Below are 21,733 nucleotides of genomic sequence, written 5' to 3' on the forward strand. Positions count from 1 at the left end.
ATAAAATGAAACAAATTAGATTTTATTTATGTAATAAAATGTATCTTAAATTATGTTAAATTGAATGCAGATTTATTTGCACTATAATCAACAAAAAAGAGAAACATCAAAACTTCACTCGTAATTAATGCATTTTCTTAGGGCATGTTTTGCGAGTTTTTAAAGGAAAATTCAGTATATATGTTCATTTTTAAATAGCATATTTGTCTTGTTATATTCATAATACTATAAGCAGGAAAATGAAGTTGCACTTGAGAGCAAAAAATGGGTTTAAAGAGAAATTGGATATTGTGGATTTTAAATAGAAAAGAAGAAATTACAAATTCGCATTGAATCTTCTAATTCTGTTAAAAGGAATCTTTTTTGTTTTTTTGTGCTTTGAAACTAAGTTTTAGAAGTGAACAAGTGTATGAAGTTACAAACTTTCCAAAATTGCATTGATTCTGCACTACTTAAAATAGAAACTCTGCCCAAGTGTCTTTTGTTCTTTAATGCTCCTTTTTAAATCATGGTTGTTTCTGCATTATTTCTGAGAACTAGTAGTTAGGCTGTTGTTTCTCATCATGAACAGCTATCAGGTCAGTGGAATCCCCTTAAAATTCACTAATTAAAGATGAATATGCAGAACTCATGAGTGGTTTGTCTTAAGTAGTGCAGTACTGATGCACTGCTGAAAGTTTGTAACTTCATAAGTTCTCATTCACCTTTAAAACTTTTGGATGTTTCAAAATTCAAAATATTGTTTTACTTAGTAAAGAAACAATGCATATTTATTATCCTTCATTTTAATTAAAAAAGAAATTCACTGCTAATATTTAGTTTTCTGTCCTGTTACTGCTTAATTTTTTTCATGATAATACAGACGTAGCACAAATATTTCATGTACAGAATATCTGGATATTAAGTGTAAAAAAATTGTCTTAATTTTTCTTTTAGACAATGAACAGGAAAAAATGTCAGACTCAGAAGCAGAAAGTCCTACAAGATTAAATCACCCACTCCTTTCGGCTGAAGAAGAACAGAGTACTCAGAGTGAAAGTGAGAAAGCAGATTCAGGTAATGTAGAATCAATTGGCTGTCATAGTTTTTTTGCTTTAAATTTATTGTAGTTTTACTTAATAATTTAGATTTTTTTTATTTGAATTTATTTTCAAAATTAACACATCACAATTATTTCGAACTTATTTGAATAGTTCGTATCATGAAATCTTCTTCTTACATCTTGATGATGCCGATTTGCACTAATTCGAAATTTTGCTAATATAAAATGAGTTATGTTTATCATTTCAGGTTCTTTTTAGGCATTTTTAACAAACATATAAAAAACTATTTTCTTCTTCTTTTAATTATTATTATGGGACTACTCCATGGAATCATTAGACTTATCAAAGGAGGCCCTAAACATTATGCCAAGCATTACCCAACATTTGCTCAGTACTGCTACATTTTGCTTTGAACTCATTGATGGTCATGATACCCACAACACACTGGCAACCTGTTCTACATATTTACCATTCTCCAAGTAAAAAAAAAAAAAAAAATCTAGTCCTGACACCCCTATTAACTACACTCTTGCTCAGTTTCCAAAGATGGCCCTCCCTGGTTCTCCCACCACCAGGGAAAAATTTCCTCTGTGTTAATCTTGTAAAAAGCCATTAAGAATTTGTGTCTCAATGATATCATCCCTTTTCTACCATTTTCTGTAACCCGCAAATCTTTAACCTGCCCTCATAATGTTCATTCTATAGACCTTCTACCGTCTTCGTCACTCGCCTCTGAATCCCCCACCTCATCCTCAAACTCAAGTGAGTCGATCTATGTGCTGTAGTCAAGATTGGGGGGGGGGTCTTGCCAAGACTGTAAAGAGGTATAATAAAATACTTGTCATGGTATTTTTCAGTAACCAAATAATCTGATGAGCTATAAAATTTATCGTTTTCTTTTCTTTTGTTCTTTTGGGTTTTCGTTATTTCAATTGCTCTATCATAAATGTTTCTACTCTACTCACTTATTACTTAATTTCATAAATTGCTTTATTTAATCTTATCTTTACCTTGCTACTCTATTTACCCTAATCCTTAAGTTCTACCTTCGGTATTTCTTCCTTATGCCAGAGATCTCTAGAAATTTATTATTTATTTATGACTGCGCCACCTAAGTTCTCCTAATGGCAAAAGAAGACATTCATACCTCCAGTAGTTTCTAATTAATCAGCTATATATCCTTTCTTGGCCAAGGTTTGCAGTCATGGCTTCAATTGCGTTCTCTATCTTAACTCACTTTTTATCTTATGGTTCCCGCTTATAGGATCGAATTAAGTTTTTTGGATCAGTGCATTGCAAAAGATAAATCAGATGACACCTTTGTATAATAAACAGTCATATTTAATGACTAATTGAATAATTGTTTACAATACAAAAAAATCAGGGGAGATCGCCCTCAAAAATCTCAGTTTCAAACATGCAATTAAATGTAACACTTAAGGTATCCTCTCATAATTGCTCACTTAATTCTCAACAACCAAATTTACGTCACAAACAACAAATAATTACATTTTACATACAGATATTACGGATACATACAATGACCATATTTCAGTTTCAATTATGCACCTTATATAACTCTCGAGGTAATCTCTCAGAACCACTTAATCAAATATTAATAATCACATCAGCAGAATTCTTAACTCCGAGCTTAATCAATCTTACGACATAAACAACAGGTAAACACATTAACATAGAATTATTATAAATACGTATAGTTATCAATCCAATCACTTAGCCCAAATTACCTTTCAGGAAATTAACTGTGCTCAGTTTCACATCCGTTTACAGTTACACACATCCACTAGCATTATTCACACGTAAGTTATCATTGCCTTATTCTAAATATCTTATCAGTTCATTAGGGATTTCTCTTACATCACAAAAAAAAATCAAACGAATAGACAGGCTCACATGGGTTTCTTCCTGTCTTATGTATACCTTCCTTCTCTGCTCGATTTGGCATCTCAAGTTTTCCTCTCCGCTTCGTGTTTTGTAATTCTTCCTTCGGAGTCATAGAGCACCCAATGAGACGTCGCATTAGCTAGCTGGATACGAGGAGAGATTTTCCAGCATCTTGAATGGCCCGGTGAAGAACTACAGTGGTCGGGGCATGCGCAGACTCGATAGAGCATTAGGACTGACTCGGCTAGATTTCTCCTTATTTGATTGCCTCTGGATATCCTCAACTGTGAACTGGAGCAGCTCTCGGTGGACGGACCTCTATCTTCCTCCCTCTGACTAACGACCCATGAGTTCGATCTCCAACTCCCGTGGTCAAGATTGCCCAAGATGGAAAAAAGCCGTCTCTTAAGATCCATGCCTTATATCCACCTGTACCCCTGAACCTTGGGTTAAGTTTTTGGAACCCTTTATGTTCCCGTGCAAATCTTGCATATAGTTACGAGGAACCCCAGACAGTATTTCATGACTCATAATTCTCAAACCTTCATAGACTTCCTTATTTTCCCTCTTCACATCTTTAATCCGATTTTGTGGCCTTCGGAACTTCCTTTTGATTCACACTGCCCCTTTCTGCACTGACTTTGAAGGCCACCTGAGATTGAACTTGTAAACAACTATCAAAGAATCTACCGATTTCAAGGCGTTGCTTTTGGCTTCAACAATTCTACATCTTTTGCTTAAACAATGAGTGAGTTAATTCCCTTTGGGCATATCATACTTTTCATACAATAATTTAACATGCCGAAATAGAAATATTTGTACAAGGTTTTTAGGATGTGTTCCTTCTGTAAAAAGTCAATGTATTAGAAAAATTACAATTTGTGCAACATCGAATTTTTACAGAGCTGCTTTAACCACTCTTGCAATATGCCCTCTAAACATTAATCTGGTAATCTTTTCATCCCAAAATGTATAACTTTACACTTTTCGAAGTTAAACTGACATTGATTCTCCTTTACCAAGACTATCAGTCTATCAATATTGTCCTGCAAAATTTTATCATAATCTTTATTAATTATTACACTATTGATATTGCATCATTGGCAAACAACTGAATAGTTCCTCTCAATCCTTTCTATATAATTAATATATAAATCAAATAGTGGCCCAAGAACATGCTACTAGTCACAGCCTTCTACTGGACTCTACCTCTAAATAAACTATTGTCTGGTATCTTTTCATCAACTACCTTGTTATCCACTTTATATCCATCCTCATATGCTGCACTTTATTGATTATAATTCCATGCAGTATTCTGTGAAAAGCTTTTGCAGAGTCCAGTAACATCGCTGTAAACCCATTAACTTTATCCAACTCAACTGTCACTGTATTGTATAACATAAATAAGTTACTGAGACATGACCAACCCTTCACAACCATGTTGTGCCCATATAGTACAGTAAGATTCCGTTTAACGTTACCCCGATTAATGCTGATTTGCTATAATGCGTTTTTTTTTTTTTTCGAACCCACTAAATATTCCATGATTTGATATAACACGGTTCTAATCGAAGTGTAAAAGAGCACTAAATTTACGCTGATTCAATTTATCAACGTATTTCCCTTGATTTATATATAATACAATTATTCCCGAACCAATCAGCGTAAGGTTAAAACAAAACAAAATTGATATGAAAAAAATTTAGCTCAACATTAAAATGCGGGTGCTGAGGCAATTAGAAAAAGGTGAATGTCAAGTTGACATTCAAGCTGCTGTAAATTTGTCTACTTCTACTATATGAATGATTTTAAAAAACAAGGACAAAATTAAGTGTTCAGCAAAGGAAATCTGATCCAGAAGCATTGTTTTTCCATTTCAATTGATGAAACCAAATGCAACATGTCATTAAGTCTTTTTAATCATATTCAAAGTATTTTTAACCATATTTGAAAACAGAGAGAATACAAACGAAAATTTTGCAGCTAGTAGAGGTTGATTGAAAAAAAAAAGAAAAAAAAAATCAATCTCTACAACATTTGAATCACCAGAGAAGAGGAGAGTGCTGATACTGAAGCTGCTTCAGCCTTTCCATCAACTTTAAGAGCCATAATTGAAAGAGGAAATTATCCTCCTGAACTGGTTTTTAATGTTGATGAAACAGGACTTTTCTGGAAGAGAATGCCAAAGTGCACATTTATATTGCACAAACAAAAAGCGAGCACCAAGATTCAAAGCTGCAAAAGACTGTTGCCCTTCTTCTGGACAGTAATGCCAATGGCGATTTCAAATTTAAACAGTTGCTTGTTATCATTCCAAAACACCAAGAGCCATGAAAGGAAAGTTAATATAAAAATAACTTAAAATTAAAGTAAAACTTGTTTATTCTTGATCACATGTTCCCCTATCCCTATTTACTGTGTGTTAAAATGACCCCGTTTAATGCTGTTTCATTTAGCGCTTTGTCTTCTAGGAACGTATCCTGAGCATTAATCGAGGTATTACTGTATTCAATTTCTGTCTATCCATTCCTGTACTTTGATGACAACTTTATGCTGATCGGTTGGTAATTTGCTACCTTAATCTTGGAGCCTCCTTTACTGCATTAGGGACTATTTTTCCCTTCTTTCCACCCATTGGACTAACCCAGAGCTGAGATTTCGATTTAATGTGATCAAAGGTACTACCAATTCCCTGTCATGTTCTTGTAAAACTCAATCTGGTATACCATCTAATCCAATAGCTGTGTTTATATCAAGGTTCTCTAATGTGCTATGCACCTCCAGTTCATTTACCTCAGCATCCATATAAGCCTTTGTCCCTCTTGTTACTGCAATATCTCCACCTGGATGATATACTTTTGCAAAGTGTTCACTTAGTAATTCTACTACTTCTGATTCAGTTAACTCCCTACCATTTGCATTCATTAAAATTATTCTGCCATGAACATTCTTCCCTTTACCTGTAACATAAAAACTCTGGGATTATCTTTGGCCTGCACTGCTAATTTCCATTCATACTCTGATTTTGCCTTTCTTACCACTCGGGTTATCTTTCTGATCTTTGCTTTATATTGCTCATCTTTCTCTTTGAATTCTCTCCATAAATTTTTCTTTTTTTTTTTTCTTTTTTGATTCAACTTAACATGTTCGCTGCGACGCTCCTTGGGCATAGTTTGTTACCACACGCCAAGCACTTTCCGTTCTTCAAGGTCGGTACAAGTAATCTCGTCGCCTGCGGTAATCTACTTACGAGTAAATTCGTAGTTGGCTTGTGAGGCTTATACCAACTACGAGTATGCGCACGTTCGCTGTTATGCTCCACATGCCAAGCATTTTCACTTCTTCAAGGTCAGTACGAGTAATCTCGTTGCCGGTGGTAATCGACATAAGAGTATATTCGTAGTTGGCTTGTGAGGCTCATATACCAACTACGAGTATACTCGTAGTTGGCAACGAACATGTTAATGATGGTATTCATAAATTTAACTCCCACTTGATTTATTCTCCTGACTAGATGTACAGTTATCACTTCCCTCAAACACTCCTTTACAACTTTCCATGCATTATCAACACTGATCCAAATTACATTCTTATTTGAATACATGAACATTAAAGATGGAAAGAACTAAATACGCTGTGACTTGGCATTAAATTTTTTATTTCAGTGAAAGAAATGTCTTATTTAAGAATAGATTAATGAAATTTATGCTTGGAATTTTAGAAAGTTTTGAAAGTAATCAAGACTTATGGAATTTCATGATCTTCACTTGGAATTGCATTGTATTTGCAGTATGTTACCAAAAGCTAAGCTTGACCTCTTCTCTAAATTTCATATAGACATGCAAAACTTCCCAACTATGTCCAGAACAGGACATCTTATCTTTCACTTCACAGAAAAATATAAGAAAAATCATTACTAGCTCAGGTGCCAAACACATCTTCTTGTATCCTCTCAGTTAAGTACAAAATTTCATCATCATCAAATTCCTGCCATGTACCCTCAAGGGGTGTACAGGATATGATAGTACTACATGAAAAAAATTACATCATTACTAACTTCCTATCTACAATTTTCCTCCAAATCAGTCTGTTACTTGTCAAGACTCCAACATTATCAGATCTTATATTTCTATCGTCTAAGGCACTTTGTACCATATCAGTCCACCTATATGTTGGTCTTCCTCTGGGTCATTTTGCTACCAACCTGGCAGAGAACACTTGTTTTGCTAATCTTTCCTCGCCCATTCTGTTTAAGTGACCATACCACCTGAGATTAGCTCTGCTAATGCATTCCTGGATGCTGACAATGTCGAGTTCTTTCCTAATATCCTCATTTTTAATATGATATTGCCATTGATGCCATCTGTTCACGCCTATAAACAGAATTTACACCTTAGAATTAACTCTTATCTTTATTGTTTTTACAAGCTGCCATTTGTCCTGCACCATGGAAGTAAACCTATTCAGCCCATCCCTTCCCATTCTCCCTCAAAAAAAAAAAAAAACAGTTGTGTTTTTTGAGAGAGAGATAAATCAGCTTAAACTTTTCAGTTTACTTAATTACAATGAAGATTGTAATTGATACAAAAGTCCACCAATTAATTAGTAATTTATGGATTCCTCAACATTCCAGTGCATCATCTTGCATTTCCAGGTCATTTGATTTGGTATGGCATAGAGATATGCCTACCAAGTTTCCGTCAGTCTTCTGCTGCCTTTTACAATTGGAGTCACCAGTTTCCTTTCTGGTCATTCACTATATGTGTCATGGTGAATGGATTATTTTGTCCTACATTTCTCCACCAATTCTTCTGAAGTATCCATGGCTCTGGACTTTCTTCCATACTCTTTTTCTCTGTACATTAACAGTATTGAATAATACAACCAGATATGTTTTGGAATAAATGGGTTTATTAACAAAGAAATATATGTTTACATGTGATATGTACATCCACAACAATTGGTAGAATCTTGGTTGAATAAAGCATTAATAACAGTAGATTATGTGTTCAAAATGGGCACCTTGTCTTTCAAGATAGGTTTTGTCATGCATGCGAAGGTTTCACTTGGAGAACAAGGGTTGGGACATCTGATGGTCATATCATGTAATTTTATCCATTAGTATGTGTAAGGAATGGAATACCCATTCCTTCCACATACCCCAAATAAAGACATCAAGTGATAGGAGATCAGGAGAAATGAAGGGTAACAGGAATTCTGTGAACCTTGAAATGAGCCTCCCAGGTAAATATTTTGATAAATACGTTCTAGAACCACATGAGGTGTGACAGGTTGCTCTATCCTGTTGGAATACCTGTGCATAAAACGGAATAGTTTTTTTGCACGACACATCCTATGCAAATCCTGGCTGAATGGAACCAACACATTCATGTAGTGTTGGCTAATCAAGTCATGATTACACCACCCTCTTCAATGAAGTACAGCCCAGTTATGCCATGGCCAGAAACTGCACACCATGCGATGACCTTCTCACTGCACAGAGGTTTCTCGTGGACAAAATCTGGTCTTCAGAAACCAAGAAACTTGTAGGTTCGTCCTTTTACATGACCACTTAGATGGAAATGCATTTTGTCTGATAACCAAACATTATAGAGGAAGGACAGATCTTGGGTGCTTACAGAAAAAATGAACAAACTGCTCACAAATGTCATAGGCTTGAACCATTTGCTCTACCAACTCTGTATAAATGGAAATAACGATCAACAATAAATGGTTTTTTTTTTTCTTCCAACGTCAACACCATTGCTACAGCTATATGTAATGGCATAAACTCTACACATGCTCTTCTATTAATGTGTATGCATTCGAACAATATATCTCATAATCTGTACTGAAGGAGAGTATCGAAGTTCAGTACTGTGTTTGTGACATTACCATACAATACTATTGTGACAAATCTTATAGTGCTGAAATGTCTTGCACTTCGAAGTCGCCATCTTAAACATTCCTCTAGCTTCCCCTGGCATAAGACATCACATTTGTAGCTACTCCAGACTTCAGAACACTTCATGTCATTTCTCTTTTAAAACATTTCTCATCTGAACAACATCTAATACTATATAAACCCCAATTATCTAAACCTTAGAATCTGGTCTCACCTATGAGATTATGTATCAAATACTTTAACATTCTGTGTGATATCCAGAATAGGATATTATGCTTAATACACGACCCTCTCTCATAGGCTTGCTCTAATTCATTTCTTATAATATTCTCTTTCTGCCTTATGCCTTTTCTGTAGATAGTATCATTGATGGTGCTCAAACTGGTCACCAACATTCTTCTGCTTTCTTTTGACACATGAGCACCTGATGCCAGCATCCGCATGCAGTTTATCTTCCTCTCACATTCTTTGGAAGCATTACTCGCATTGCTTTTCCTAAAGATTACAACCTCCAGCTCTTCAGGAAAACCAAAAGGTTCTTTCTTTAGCTACTTGCCTACACAACTGTTTTGTATGGGCACTTCTGTATTGTAAATTTACCATCTCTCTCTCTCTCTCTCTGTGTGTGTGTGTGTGTGTGTGTGTGTGTGTGTGTGTGTGTGGAAGTAAAAAGTAAACAATGTAAAAGACAATCTCTGAGGTATCGTATTGCCTTCTATTAGTACTTTTCTATAATTAAGGTTTTAATATGTCAGTTTATATTTAATGGTATAATTCACAACACAGAATAATAAGAAAATAACTTATTTCCTGATATTGCACTTGTATTAGATCCATCATCTGCTGAGCACAAAAAAGTGTCCAAGTACAAAGAGCAACAATTTGGTATAACAGTAGGGCCAGTTGCAACGAACAACACAAGGAACTAAAGTCCTAATTGGCACCATCTGCTGTTGGATAAGAAAAAACAAGTGTTAATTTGATCCAAAAATGACTGTCTCCCAGATTTTTGGTAAATCGATACAGCCATACTTCTTGAGGTTTGAAGAATGTTTTAAAGCTGCTGCTGATTCCCAAAACAATCTCTGACTTATAATGATGGCTATGTAGCACTTTTGTTTTCTTCCATTTGATCCTATGTGAAGGAGTATCCAAAGCATGTATTGTCTGTCAGTCCAGACTTATCATAATGATAGTGCCGAATGTATTTTTTTTTGTTCTCCAAGGTGGATGTCAACAGTTCTTCGTGTCTGTCCTTAGTAAGCTAGGTCACAAGTATAGGGCGCTTTATTTACATCTTGGATGTGATACAGAAGAGAGTTTGTCGTTAGATGAATGGATGAGAGTTGCCAATTTGACATATAGTTTAAATATGCTCCGGCACGCTGATGTTTATTAAGCACTTCAGATTTCTTTTTAGATGTGCCTTGAATGTATGGAATGGTAACATTTTTTGCTGCGATTCTGTACATTAGGCAATGGAGAGGATTTTGTAAAGCATTTAGTACTTTGTCTATTCTTTGTCAAAGGCTAAAAAATGTCACTTTCAATATTTTTATCACCAAGATATCTTGCAAGTATTTGGAGACAAGGCTTAACAATTTCTTCTCCATCAGAGAAAGACTTATATTTTTTGGCCAACACTGAAGCAATTTCATAGGACTTTTCTGTCATTGCAAACTTTCATAACTACTTTTAACAAACATATTTCATCTTCTTTTGATTTCTTCCTTTTTCTTAATCACACATTCTCTTCATAAATCAGACCCAAGCATTAGTTTCATTTCCCCTTCTATTTCAGTATAATGTTGTGTTTTATAGTGTTCATTAAGATCATGTCTTTTATTATGTGAGAAAGTGTTTTCGCAAACAATGCACAGCGATTTTCCTGACATATTATTCGCTATAAATAAGAACTCGTTTTCCCGCTGTTCATTGAATTGGTGCTTGCTATCACCTTCTGTTTTTCTTTTGCACTGTGATGAACAACTGAATGTAAAAACAAGGCTCAATTTTTAAAAAAAGTACAAAACCGCAAATGTTCACAAAGGGGATGAACAAAGCACAGCTCCATAGTGCACGAGTATCAGTTGTAAACTGACTGACATAAACCTGCAATGTGCCACTGTTAACACTGGTCGCCTTAGGATAAAGCAAGTGAATGTGCACAAAACAATGAAATCGCTAAAAATAACGACCAAGTTTTGCTTTTTTCCCTACAAATTGGTTTTTGGTTAATACTTTTTTTAATATTATCATTGGGATTCAATGCGCCACTTTTGACACATGCACCATAGGTTGGCTATCCCTGATGTAGAGCATCAATAGTTTTATTTATTTTGTCGATTCTGTGTGAGCATCAACAGTGTTTTCATAATTTATATTTAAGAATTTAGGAATATAAAACACACGTGTTGAAATCATTATTTTACTAATTATTAATAAAATTCTTAAATGTCCCTAAATTCTTAAATATGAATGCTGATCACCATGTGTAACCTTAAAAGAAAGAGTGTTTTCGTAAGAATGCTAAACTCGCCCATTAGTAAATGTGGTGCTTTGGCCAATTTTTTTTTTTTTTTTTCGTTATTATTTTGAATTTAAAGAAGGCAGGAATCATCTTAATAACCCAGCTTTGTGTTATGAAAGCTAACCTGTTAAGGTGTTTTGCGAGTTGTAGTTTCCACTTTGCTTATTGTAGCGCTATAATTTGGAAAAATTTGGAGAAAAGGTCAAGGCTAATAATAATGGTAAGCATCTGCTGGATTTCTGCAGAATATGAAGAAGTCATTACTAACATCATGTTCCAACATGAAGATGTGCACAAGTTCACTTAGAGAGAACCAATAAATAAGAAATAAGAAAAGATTCATTGACTGTATCATTGTGGATAGTGGTATCTTCATACCAGGTCAGCATACAAGAGTATGTATACAGGCATTTTAAATTAAAGTTGAGCAAACTGTAGACACAACTATGCCAATATTATGCAAGAAACATTAAAACGGTTCAAAAACCAAACCAAACATGGAGCCTCACTGGCAAACTCTAAAGAAAATATTGATTCAAAATAGGAATGTATATGGTGAGGTTGTCTGCAAGGCTAGAAAAATTAAGAATGCCATGGTGGACATAAGATTAAAGAAGCAGTTGTTGAAAAGAAGGTATACTGAAAATTGATAGTGAATAAGTCGGCAAATGCTCAAAAAAAATAGAGAAAAATGTAATGGAGAGTTAAGCTATGCGTAAGAATAGTTGAACAAAAGTCATCAGACGTCTACAGTAAGAATATTATTATTATTAAGAGAGACCTCCGGGGGGGTGCTTAAGGGTCAAAGCTGTATAACTGAGAGGAGACCTCCACATAGCCTTTAAAGGAATGCGGAGAACCAACCAGGGCTTCTGACCTAATGTCCAATCCTCACCTTCTCGTGGTGCACCCTGTTGGGTATCTACTTTGATACTGAACGAACGAGGATGAGCTGACAATTTGGGATTTAGCCGACCAAATTGTATTCTTATTGGTTAAACCAAAATAAAAAATGATGGTACAACATGACAAAATTTCATGCCGGCTGGGGCGTCGCCTGGTTAAACAAGGCCCCCGTTGTTTTCGCAAGGGAACCAGGGCGAACAGCGAAAAGTCAGCTACTGGAACAAATCTGAAAACAAACCCCAACTCAACATCACCAGAGTTGAAGATCAGTACTATCAACGTAAGAAGCCTGAATGGCATAGAAATGGAGCTAGCTGAGGAATTAGATAAGTACCAGATTGACATAATAGGGGTGAAAAACAAAAAAGACCAAAACTGGTGAGATCTTTCTGAGCAATAAATACAAAATGTTATATTCAGGCAATGACAATCAAGGAAAAGAAGGAGCAGCCATAGTATTCAACACAAAATATGAGGCTAATCTTCTTGAATGGCAGTCAGTCTCAAGTAGAGTAATGTGGACAAATATCAGAATGGGGAACTGTACAATGAGACTTATTTGTGCCTATGGTCCCACAGAAGGTTCTACTAAGGTAGAAGCAGAGGAATTTTTTGAAGCTTTAGAAAAAGCAACTGACACAATGAAAAAGGAAAAGTTGGTCCTTGTTCGGAATCTAAATAGCAGAGTGGAAAATGATTGTGAGACATACAAAAATATTTTGTGAAAATTTGGAGAAAAGAGCAAAGCTAATAATAATGGCAAATATCTGTTGGATTTCTGCTCAGGACATGGACTGGTTATTACTAACACCATGTTCCAACATAAAAATGTGCACAAATTCACATGGAGAGAAGAGGCAAGGAATAAGAAAAGTCTAATTGACTATAGAGAGGCATGTGGTGAGGTTGTGTGCAAGGATAAAAAAATCAGAACTCCCTGGTAGACACAGGAAGTTAAAGAGGCAGTGAAGGAAAAGAAGAAAGCATATCAAAAGTTCCTGGCAAATAAGTCAGCTTTTACTCTTACAGAATACAGAGACAAATGTAAGAAAGCTAAACAGTGTGTAAAACTAGCTAAACAAAAGTCATGGGAGGACTTTGGCAAGAATATAGAAAATAAATATCAAGAAGGTGGCAAAATATTCTGGAGGTTGTTGAAGAAGCTTAGGAAAGGAAAGAGTGCTGTAAAAGGAGTTAGAGATGATAAAGGTGACATGAAAACAGGAGAAAAAGATATCCTTGAAGTATGGAGTAATTACTTTGAAAAACTGCTAAATGAAACAAGCAGTGATGACAGCACAGTGATAAAAAAAAAAAAACACTGACCAGGCATGCAGTCAGGAATACATATCAATAATTGAAGTAGAAAAAGCCATCAAAGACTTGAAATGTGGAAAGGCAGCAGGAGTAGATGATATTCAACCAGAAATGCTGAAGTATGGTGGTATAAAAGTCTTACAGTGGCTGCACTGCATAGTTCAGAAGGCCTGGACAGAGGGACGAATTCCCGATGATTGGAGTAGAGCTCTCATAGTACCCATATATAAAAAGGGAAATAAAACTGAATGTGAGAATTACAGAGGTATTTCCCTACTGAGTTCCTGGGAAGATCTATGGAAGTATACTTGAGAAGCGGTTGAAAAGAATTGTGGAAGAAAAGCTTGGTGAAAAACAAGCTGGATTCAGGCCAAATAGAGGCTCTCAGGATCAGATCTTCACTTTGCGACAAATAGTTGAGAAAGCATGGGAATATAACAAAGATCCGTATTTAAGTTTTGTCGATTTGGAAAAGGCATATGACAAGGTGCCAAGAGAGAAGCTATTCAATACGCTGCAGTTATATGGTGTCAATGGGGCATTATATCAAGCAATACTTAGTCTTTATTTGAGTTGTAAGTCAGCAGTTAGAATTGAAGGAAGTACAGGAAGATGGTTTAATGTTAAATCTGGTGTGAGACAAGGATGCACATTATCCCCTCTGTTATTCATTATCTATATGGATCACATTATGAAGGAAAGTGGTATTAAACCTGATATCAAAATTGGAGATGTTAATGTCAGCTCTTTGCTTTATGCGGATGATTTTATACTTCTAATTAAATCCACTACAAGTCTGCAAGATTCTCTGACTAAATTGAATAGCTGTTGTAATAGATATGGTATGAAGGTCAGCAATAAAAAGACAAAGACAATGATAATAGGCAGAATCATTGAAAATGTCAACTGTGTTGTGAATGGAGAACCTGTGGAACAAGTAAAACATTTCAGCTACTTAGGCACGATTTTTAGTGAAGATGGTAAATTAAATATAGAAATAGACAACAGAATCAGCAAAGCTGGTATGGTGGGGTGTCAATTGAATAAATTCATATGGAATAAGAATGAAATTAGTCAGAACACTAAATTAGCTGTATACAAGACAGTGTTCAAACCAGTTTTAACTTATGGATCTGAGAGCTGGGTCAGAAGTAAAACACTTCACCAAAGACTAGAGACTGCAGATATGAGAGTCCTGAGAAAGATTAGAAGCGTGAACAGATGGCATCAATGGCAATATCATATTAAAAATGAGGATATTAGGAAAGAACTTGACATTGTCAGCATCCTGGAATGCATTAGCCGAGCTAATCTCAGGTGGTATGGTCACTTAAATAGAATGGGAGAGGAAAGATTAGCAAAACAAGTGTTCTCTGCCAGGTTGGCAGGAAAACGACCCAGAGGAAGACCAAGATATAGGTGGATTGATACGGTACAAAGTGCCTTAGACGATAGAAATATAAGATCTGATAATGTTGGAGTCTTGACAAGTAACAGACTGATTTGGAGGAAAATTGTAGATAGGAAGTTAGTAATGATGTAAATTTTTCCTGTAGTACTGTCCTATCCTGTACACCCCTTGAGGGTACATGGCAGGAATTTGATGATGAGAGAGACCTCCAGGGAGTCGGAGACTCATTGAGGGAGGCCACGTACTACACACACCAGCTATCATACTTATTCTTGAATTCATCTCGCACTGCTTGCACTCAAAACATCCAATGGCAATCCATTCCAATCATGCACCACCCTCTGAGAGAAAAATCTAGCCCTTACAGCCTTCATTCTCAGCTTCCAAGGATGCCCTCTCGTCCTTTCTCCACCCTCCATAAATTGAAAAATACCATCAATTGTAATCCTGTATGATGCTTTCAGCAGTTTGTAAGTCTCAATCATATCACCCCTCTTTCTCCTGTTTGCTAGTGTCTGCAATCTACAAATTCTCAACCTGTCTTCATAATCAGTACTCCACAATCCTGATAACATTTTTAACACTCGCTTTTGTACTTTCTCCAATATATCAGAATCGCATCGGAAACCAGGAGACCACACCTGCGTGCAATAGTTCAAGTGAGGTCTTATCGAGGCCTTGTAAAGAGGCAAAATTTTGGCAATCTTTGCCACATGGCCCCTGTACTTCAATTTCCTGTCTATTAAAACTCCAAGATCCCTAGCATCATCAGTTTCTTCTAGCCTAATCCCACCAATATAATATGACATTGGATAGGTAATCATGTCGAAGTGAATGACTTTACATTTACTGACATTGAATTGACACCCATTTTCCCATGCCCACAATTCCAGCTTATTCAAATCATTCTGCAAGGACTGCATATCAGCAGCATTCATGATTACCCTGCCTATCTTTGCATGATCAGCAAATAACTGTATGTCGCTTGTCAAATCCTTCCGAATATCCTTAATGTACAGATTGAATAACAGTGGACCAAGCACTGTTCATTGTGGTACACCACTTGTTACCTTAAACCTTGCAGACTCAGATCCCCTATATACCACTTTTTGATATCTGTCAGTCAGCCATCCTCTTATCCATGCTAATGTTGTATAACCCAAACCCATTTTCTCCAATTTATGCAGCAGTCTGTCATGTTGTATTCTGTCAAAAGCCTTAGCAAAATCCAAAAGTATCATGAATAACATGATACTTTTGTATCCATTCCCCTTGTCTAGTTCAATGGTAACATTGTCATAGAATGTGAGCAAGTTGCTAAAACATGACCTTTCCTTAGTAAACTCATGTTGTTCATTGCAAAGTAGAGATTCACTGTCAACCCATTTCTGAATGCAGACCCTAACTAATTTTTCTAAAATCTTCACCACCACTCCTGAGATACTAATTGGTCGATAGTTTGATACATCGGTCTTTGCACTGCCCTTATTTAGAAGAGTTATTCTTTCATATTCATTCTTTCTTTTACTTGCAGCATATTGATAGAATTCTTGTGGGTTGTCTTTAGCACTCAGAGCCAGTTTCTTTTCATAATCAGACTTTGCTTTCCGTACAACAGTTGTGACTATTCTAGCCTGCTGCTTATAACGTTCATAACGGACGTCATCCTTATGCAAATGGTATTTCTTCCACATCGTCCTTTTCTTACGAAGATCTTGCTTAGTAAGATTACACATCCATTTGACTCCTACTCTGTTTATTCTTCGAACTCTCGGGACACATTCTGATATCGCATCATTTAAATATTGTTTAAATTCTTCCCACACACTGTTGATATCCTTTTCATCCAGCAACTGATCCCATTCCACTGAACTCAGTATACTCCTCAGTTGGTCATAATTTCCTGCTTTGTAGTTCAACATGTAACCTTTTCTGAATGGAACATTCATAAACTTAGTTACTTCCCAAGTGAGTACCACATGATCACTGTCACCAACTGGAGGCAGAATAGTTAAGTCTTGAACTGAAATGCCCTCTGCCACTATAATCAAATCTAGCACTCTTTGACCTCGAGTTCCTTCTGTCATATGCTGCTTGAGGAAGTTGTCCTGCAACAGCTCAGTAAATGCATTTTCATTCTTCTCATGAGATTCTACTGCTACCCAATTAATATTTGGATAATTAAAATCTCTTTTTGTGCTCACCTTTTCTATTTGGTGATGCATTTCTTCATTACCAGCAACCAATACACCAGGGCTGTAACAACACCCCACTATGTAATTTGTCTTGTTAGATTCCACCTCACACCAGATGGCTTAAAACTCGCTGCCACGTGAAATATTGCTAGTAATATTACTACATTCATAGGTCTCAACTCTGACTGATTTAAGTCATCCAATATCATTAGCAGCATGCCTCCCTCCACTCTATTCTTCCTAAAAATACTGTACCCATGACACTCAATACCAGTTATTAGGTCTGATTCTGATAGCCAGGTCTCACTAATTCCTACAATCTGAGGTCGCAACATATTGACTAAGGCAACAAACTCTACACCTTTGTTTTTTAGTATACTCTTGTTTGCAGTCTGCCTGACCCAGTTGGACAACTTGCAGATCTCTATTCTTCTCTAATGCTTTACACATGTAGACATCTTTTCACACATATGATTGGTCCGAACCAGACGAACATAAATCCGAATTCGTTTTCACCTCGTCAACATTCCCTTTACAAATCCCATGCCCACCATTAACAAGTTATATATCATTTTTGCTCTTTCATTTGCATTCACATCATTCCTCCCTTTATAATTTAGTTTCCCTGACTGTGTTAGGTCTCATACCAGTTATTCGTTTTTCCAGACTCCTGATACCAAACGAATTCAGGTGTAGGCCATCCCTCTTATACAAATCCAATCTTCCCTTAAACTCACTCCACACATCCAAAAACTTGCATCCATTCCTTCTACATAGCCTGTGCATTGAATCGTTTGCCATCATAGCCCTTCTTTTTGATTCATTTTTGTCATAGCGAGGTAAAATACTAACGTCACTTTCTCACTCTTCACTCTCGCCTCTTTCAGCAACCCTTTCATGTCCTCTCTCATACTGAACTTATCACCAGTTAAATCGTTCGTACCTACTACAAGTACCATTTCATTTACTTTTCTTTTCTGTTTTTGAATTACTTGAGTTATATTTTTAATTTTCGCTCCAGGAAAACTTGATGTTATAACTCTCTCATCTATAGTATGTTTTATTATAGAGTCACCATACCAAATAATTTCTTTCTTTTTACCAACAACGTCACTTACCTGATTTTCGTTATTTTTTGACTTGCCTATTTCTTTGCTTTGTTGTTTCTTATTTTCCTGTTCATTTATCTTTTTCTCCTTGTGCTCATTTAAAAGTCTCTCAAACTTTTGTAATTCCTGCATTGTCTCTCTGATGATCTGCTTCAACTTCGCTATTTGGGCGGTTAATTCATTTTCGTTAACCTTCTCCATGTGCACAGTAACCTCGTTGGCAAGGCTAACCTTCTTGTTCTCGCCTGCAGTGCTTTTTTTAGCATTACCGTTCTTGCCCTTTTTTGGTGGCATTTTAAACGTATACTAAATATTAAAATGTCTTAATAAAAATATGTGATAAAATACACTGTAAAATACTAAACTCTACCCTAGTATACTACAAACACTAATTTTCTAAGGAAAAACACAATAAAAACAGACAAAAATCACCAACTTTACAGGAAGGTAAATATCAGAGAAGGTGGCATTATGTTCTGGAGGCTATTGAAAAGCTTAGAAAAAGGGAAAGAGTACTGTAAAAAGAATTACAGATGATGAAGTGGCATATAAATTAGAGAAGGATATTCTAGATGTCTCCAGTAATTACTTTGAAAGACTGTTAAATAAAACAAGCAGCAGAACAGTAGTAGAAAATTTTCATGAGAAATGTAAACAGGAGAAGCAGGAGTACATAGCACTACTTAAGGTACAAAAATCCGTCAAAAATGTGAAAAAGGTAGCTGGAGTAGTTGATATTTAACCAGAACTTAAGGAGGTACTTAAGGGTCAAAGCTGTATAACTGAGAGGAGACTTCCACATAGCCTTTAAAGGAATGCGGAGAACCGACCAGGGCTTCTGACCAAATGTCCCATCCTCACCTTCTCGTGGTGCACCCTGTTGGGTATCTACTTGGATACTGAACGAACGAGGACGGGCTGGCAATCTGGGATTTAGCCAACCAAATTGTATTCTTATTGGTTAACCCAAAATAAAAAATGATGGTAGGACACGACAAAATTTCATGCTGGCTGGGGCGTCGTCCGGTTAAACAAGGCCCCCGTTGTTTTTGCCAGGGAACCAGGGCGAACAGCGAAAAGTCAGCTACTGGAACAAATCTGAAAACAAACCCCAACTCAACATCACCAGAGTTAAAGATCGGTACTATCAACATAAGAAGCCTGAATGGCAAAGAAATGGAGCTAGCTGAGGAATTAGATAAGTACCAGATCGACATAATAGAGGTGACTGAAACAAAAAAAGACAAAAAAAAACTGGTGAGATCTTTCTGACCAATAAATACAAAATGTTATATTCAGGCAATGACAATCAAGGAAAAGAAGGAGCAGCCATAGTATTCAACACAAAATACGAGGCTAATCTTCTTGAATGGCAGTCAGTCTCAAGTAGATTAATGTGGACAAATATGAGAATGGGGAACTGGACAATGAGACTTATTTCTCATGGTCCCACAGAAGGTTCTACTAAGGAGAAGTGGAGGAATTTTTTGAGGCTTTAGAAAAAGCAACCGACACAGTGAAAAAAGAAAACGTGGTCCTTGTTGGGGATCTAAATAGCAGAGTAGGAAATGATTGTGAGATATAGAAAAATATTTTGGGAAAATTTGGAGAAAAGAGCAAAAAAGAAAAATATTTTGGGAAAATTTGGAGAAAAGAGCAAAGCTAATAATAATGGCAAATATGTGTTGGATTTCTGCTCAGGACATGGACTGGTTATTACTAACACCATGTTCCAACATAAAAATGTGCACAAATTCACATGGAGAGAAGAGGCAAGGAATAAGAAAAGTCTCATTGACTATGTTATTTTTGATAGTGATGTTTTCTCCCTGGTGCAGGACACCAGAGTGTACAGAGGATTTGAAATTGGAAGCGATCACTATTTAGTCATGAGCAGGATAAAATTGAATTTCATATTGAAATGAATGACATGTAAGAAAGTTTTAAAGCGAATAAAAGTTGAGCAGCTCTCAGATGTGAAATGTAGACTAAAATACACAAAGATTTATTGAAGAAAAAATGAAAGAGTTTGAGAACAGGAATCAAACCTTGGAGATTCAGTGGCAAACTCTGAAGAAAACATTGATTGATTCTGCCAGAGAGGCATGTGGTGAGGTTGTCTGCAAGGATAAAAAAATCAGAACTCCCTGGCCGACACAGGAAGTTAAAGAGGCAGTGAAAGAAAAGAAGAAAGCATATCAAAAGTTCCTGTCAAATAAGTCAGCTTGTTCTCTTAGAGAATACAGAGACAAATGCAAGAATGATAAACACTGTGTAAAACTAGCTAAACAAAAGTCATGGGAAGACTGGTAAGAACATAGAAAATAAATATCAAGAAGGTGGCAAAATATTCTGGAGGTTGTTGAAGAAGCTTAGGAATGGAGGAACGAGTGCTGTAAAAGGAGTTAGAGATGATAAAGGTGACATGAAAACTGTAGCAAAAGATATCCTTGAAGTATGGAGTAATTACTTTGAAAAACTGCTAAATGAATCAAGCAATGATGACAGCACACTGGTAAAAAAACACTGACCAGGCATGCAGTCAGGAATACATATCCATACTTGAAGTAGAAAAAGTCATCAAAGGTTTGAAATGTGGAAAGACAGCAGGAGTAGATGATATTCGACCAGAAATGCTGAAGTATGGTGGTATAAGAGTCTTACAGTGGCTGCACTGCATAGTTCAGAAAGCCTGGACAGAGGGACAAATTTCCGATGATTGGAATAGAGCTCTCATAGTACCCATATATAAAAAGGGAAATAAAAGTGAATATCAGAATTACAAAAGTATTTCTCTACTGACTGTTCCTGGCAACATCTATGCAAGTATACGTGAGAAACGGTTGAGAAGAATTGTGGAAGAAAAGCTTAGCGAAGAACAAGTTGGATTCAGGCCAAATAGAGGCTGTCAGGATCAGATCTTCACTTTACGACAAATAGTCGAGAAAGCATGGGAATATAACAGATATCTGTATTTAAGTTTTGTCGATTTGGAAAAGGCATATGACAAGGTGCCAAGAGAGAGAGAGAAGCTATTCAATACGCTACAGTTATATGGTGTCAACAGGGCATTATATCAAGCAATACTTAGTCTTTATTTGAGTTGTAAGTCAACAGTTAGAATTGAAGGAAGTACAGGAAGATGGTTTAATGTTAAATCTGGTGTGAGACAAGGATGTATATTATCCCCTCTGTTATTCATTATCTATACGGATCACATTATGAAGGAAAGGTATTAAACATGATATCAAAATTGGAGATGTTAATGTCAGCTGTTTGCTTTATGCAGATGATGTTATACTTCAAAATAAATCTGCTACAAGTCTGCAAGATTCTCTGACTAAATTTGAATAGCTGTTGTAATAGACATGGTATGAAGGTCAGCAATAAAAAGACGAAGACAATGAAAATA

General features: G+C 36.1%; 1 protein-coding gene across 1 annotated transcript in view; it reads left to right on the forward strand.

Moving 5' to 3' along the window:
- Set1 (SET domain containing 1) overlaps nucleotides 1-21,733 on the forward strand; it is a 318,942-nt gene that overhangs the window by 215,576 nt on the left and 81,633 nt on the right. The window contains exon 8 of the mRNA XM_090405939.1: nucleotides 937-1,056. Within this exon, the coding sequence (XP_090262065.1) occupies nucleotides 937-1,056 (120 nt within the window). The remainder of the gene's footprint in view (nucleotides 1-936; nucleotides 1,057-21,733) is intronic.

This window comes from Typopeltis vanoorti, chromosome 16, assembly GCF_054136105.1.
Source record: "Typopeltis vanoorti isolate ZY-2024b chromosome 16, IOZ_Tvanoo_1.0, whole genome shotgun sequence".
Taxonomy (NCBI): Eukaryota; Metazoa; Arthropoda; class Arachnida; order Uropygi; family Thelyphonidae; genus Typopeltis; species Typopeltis vanoorti.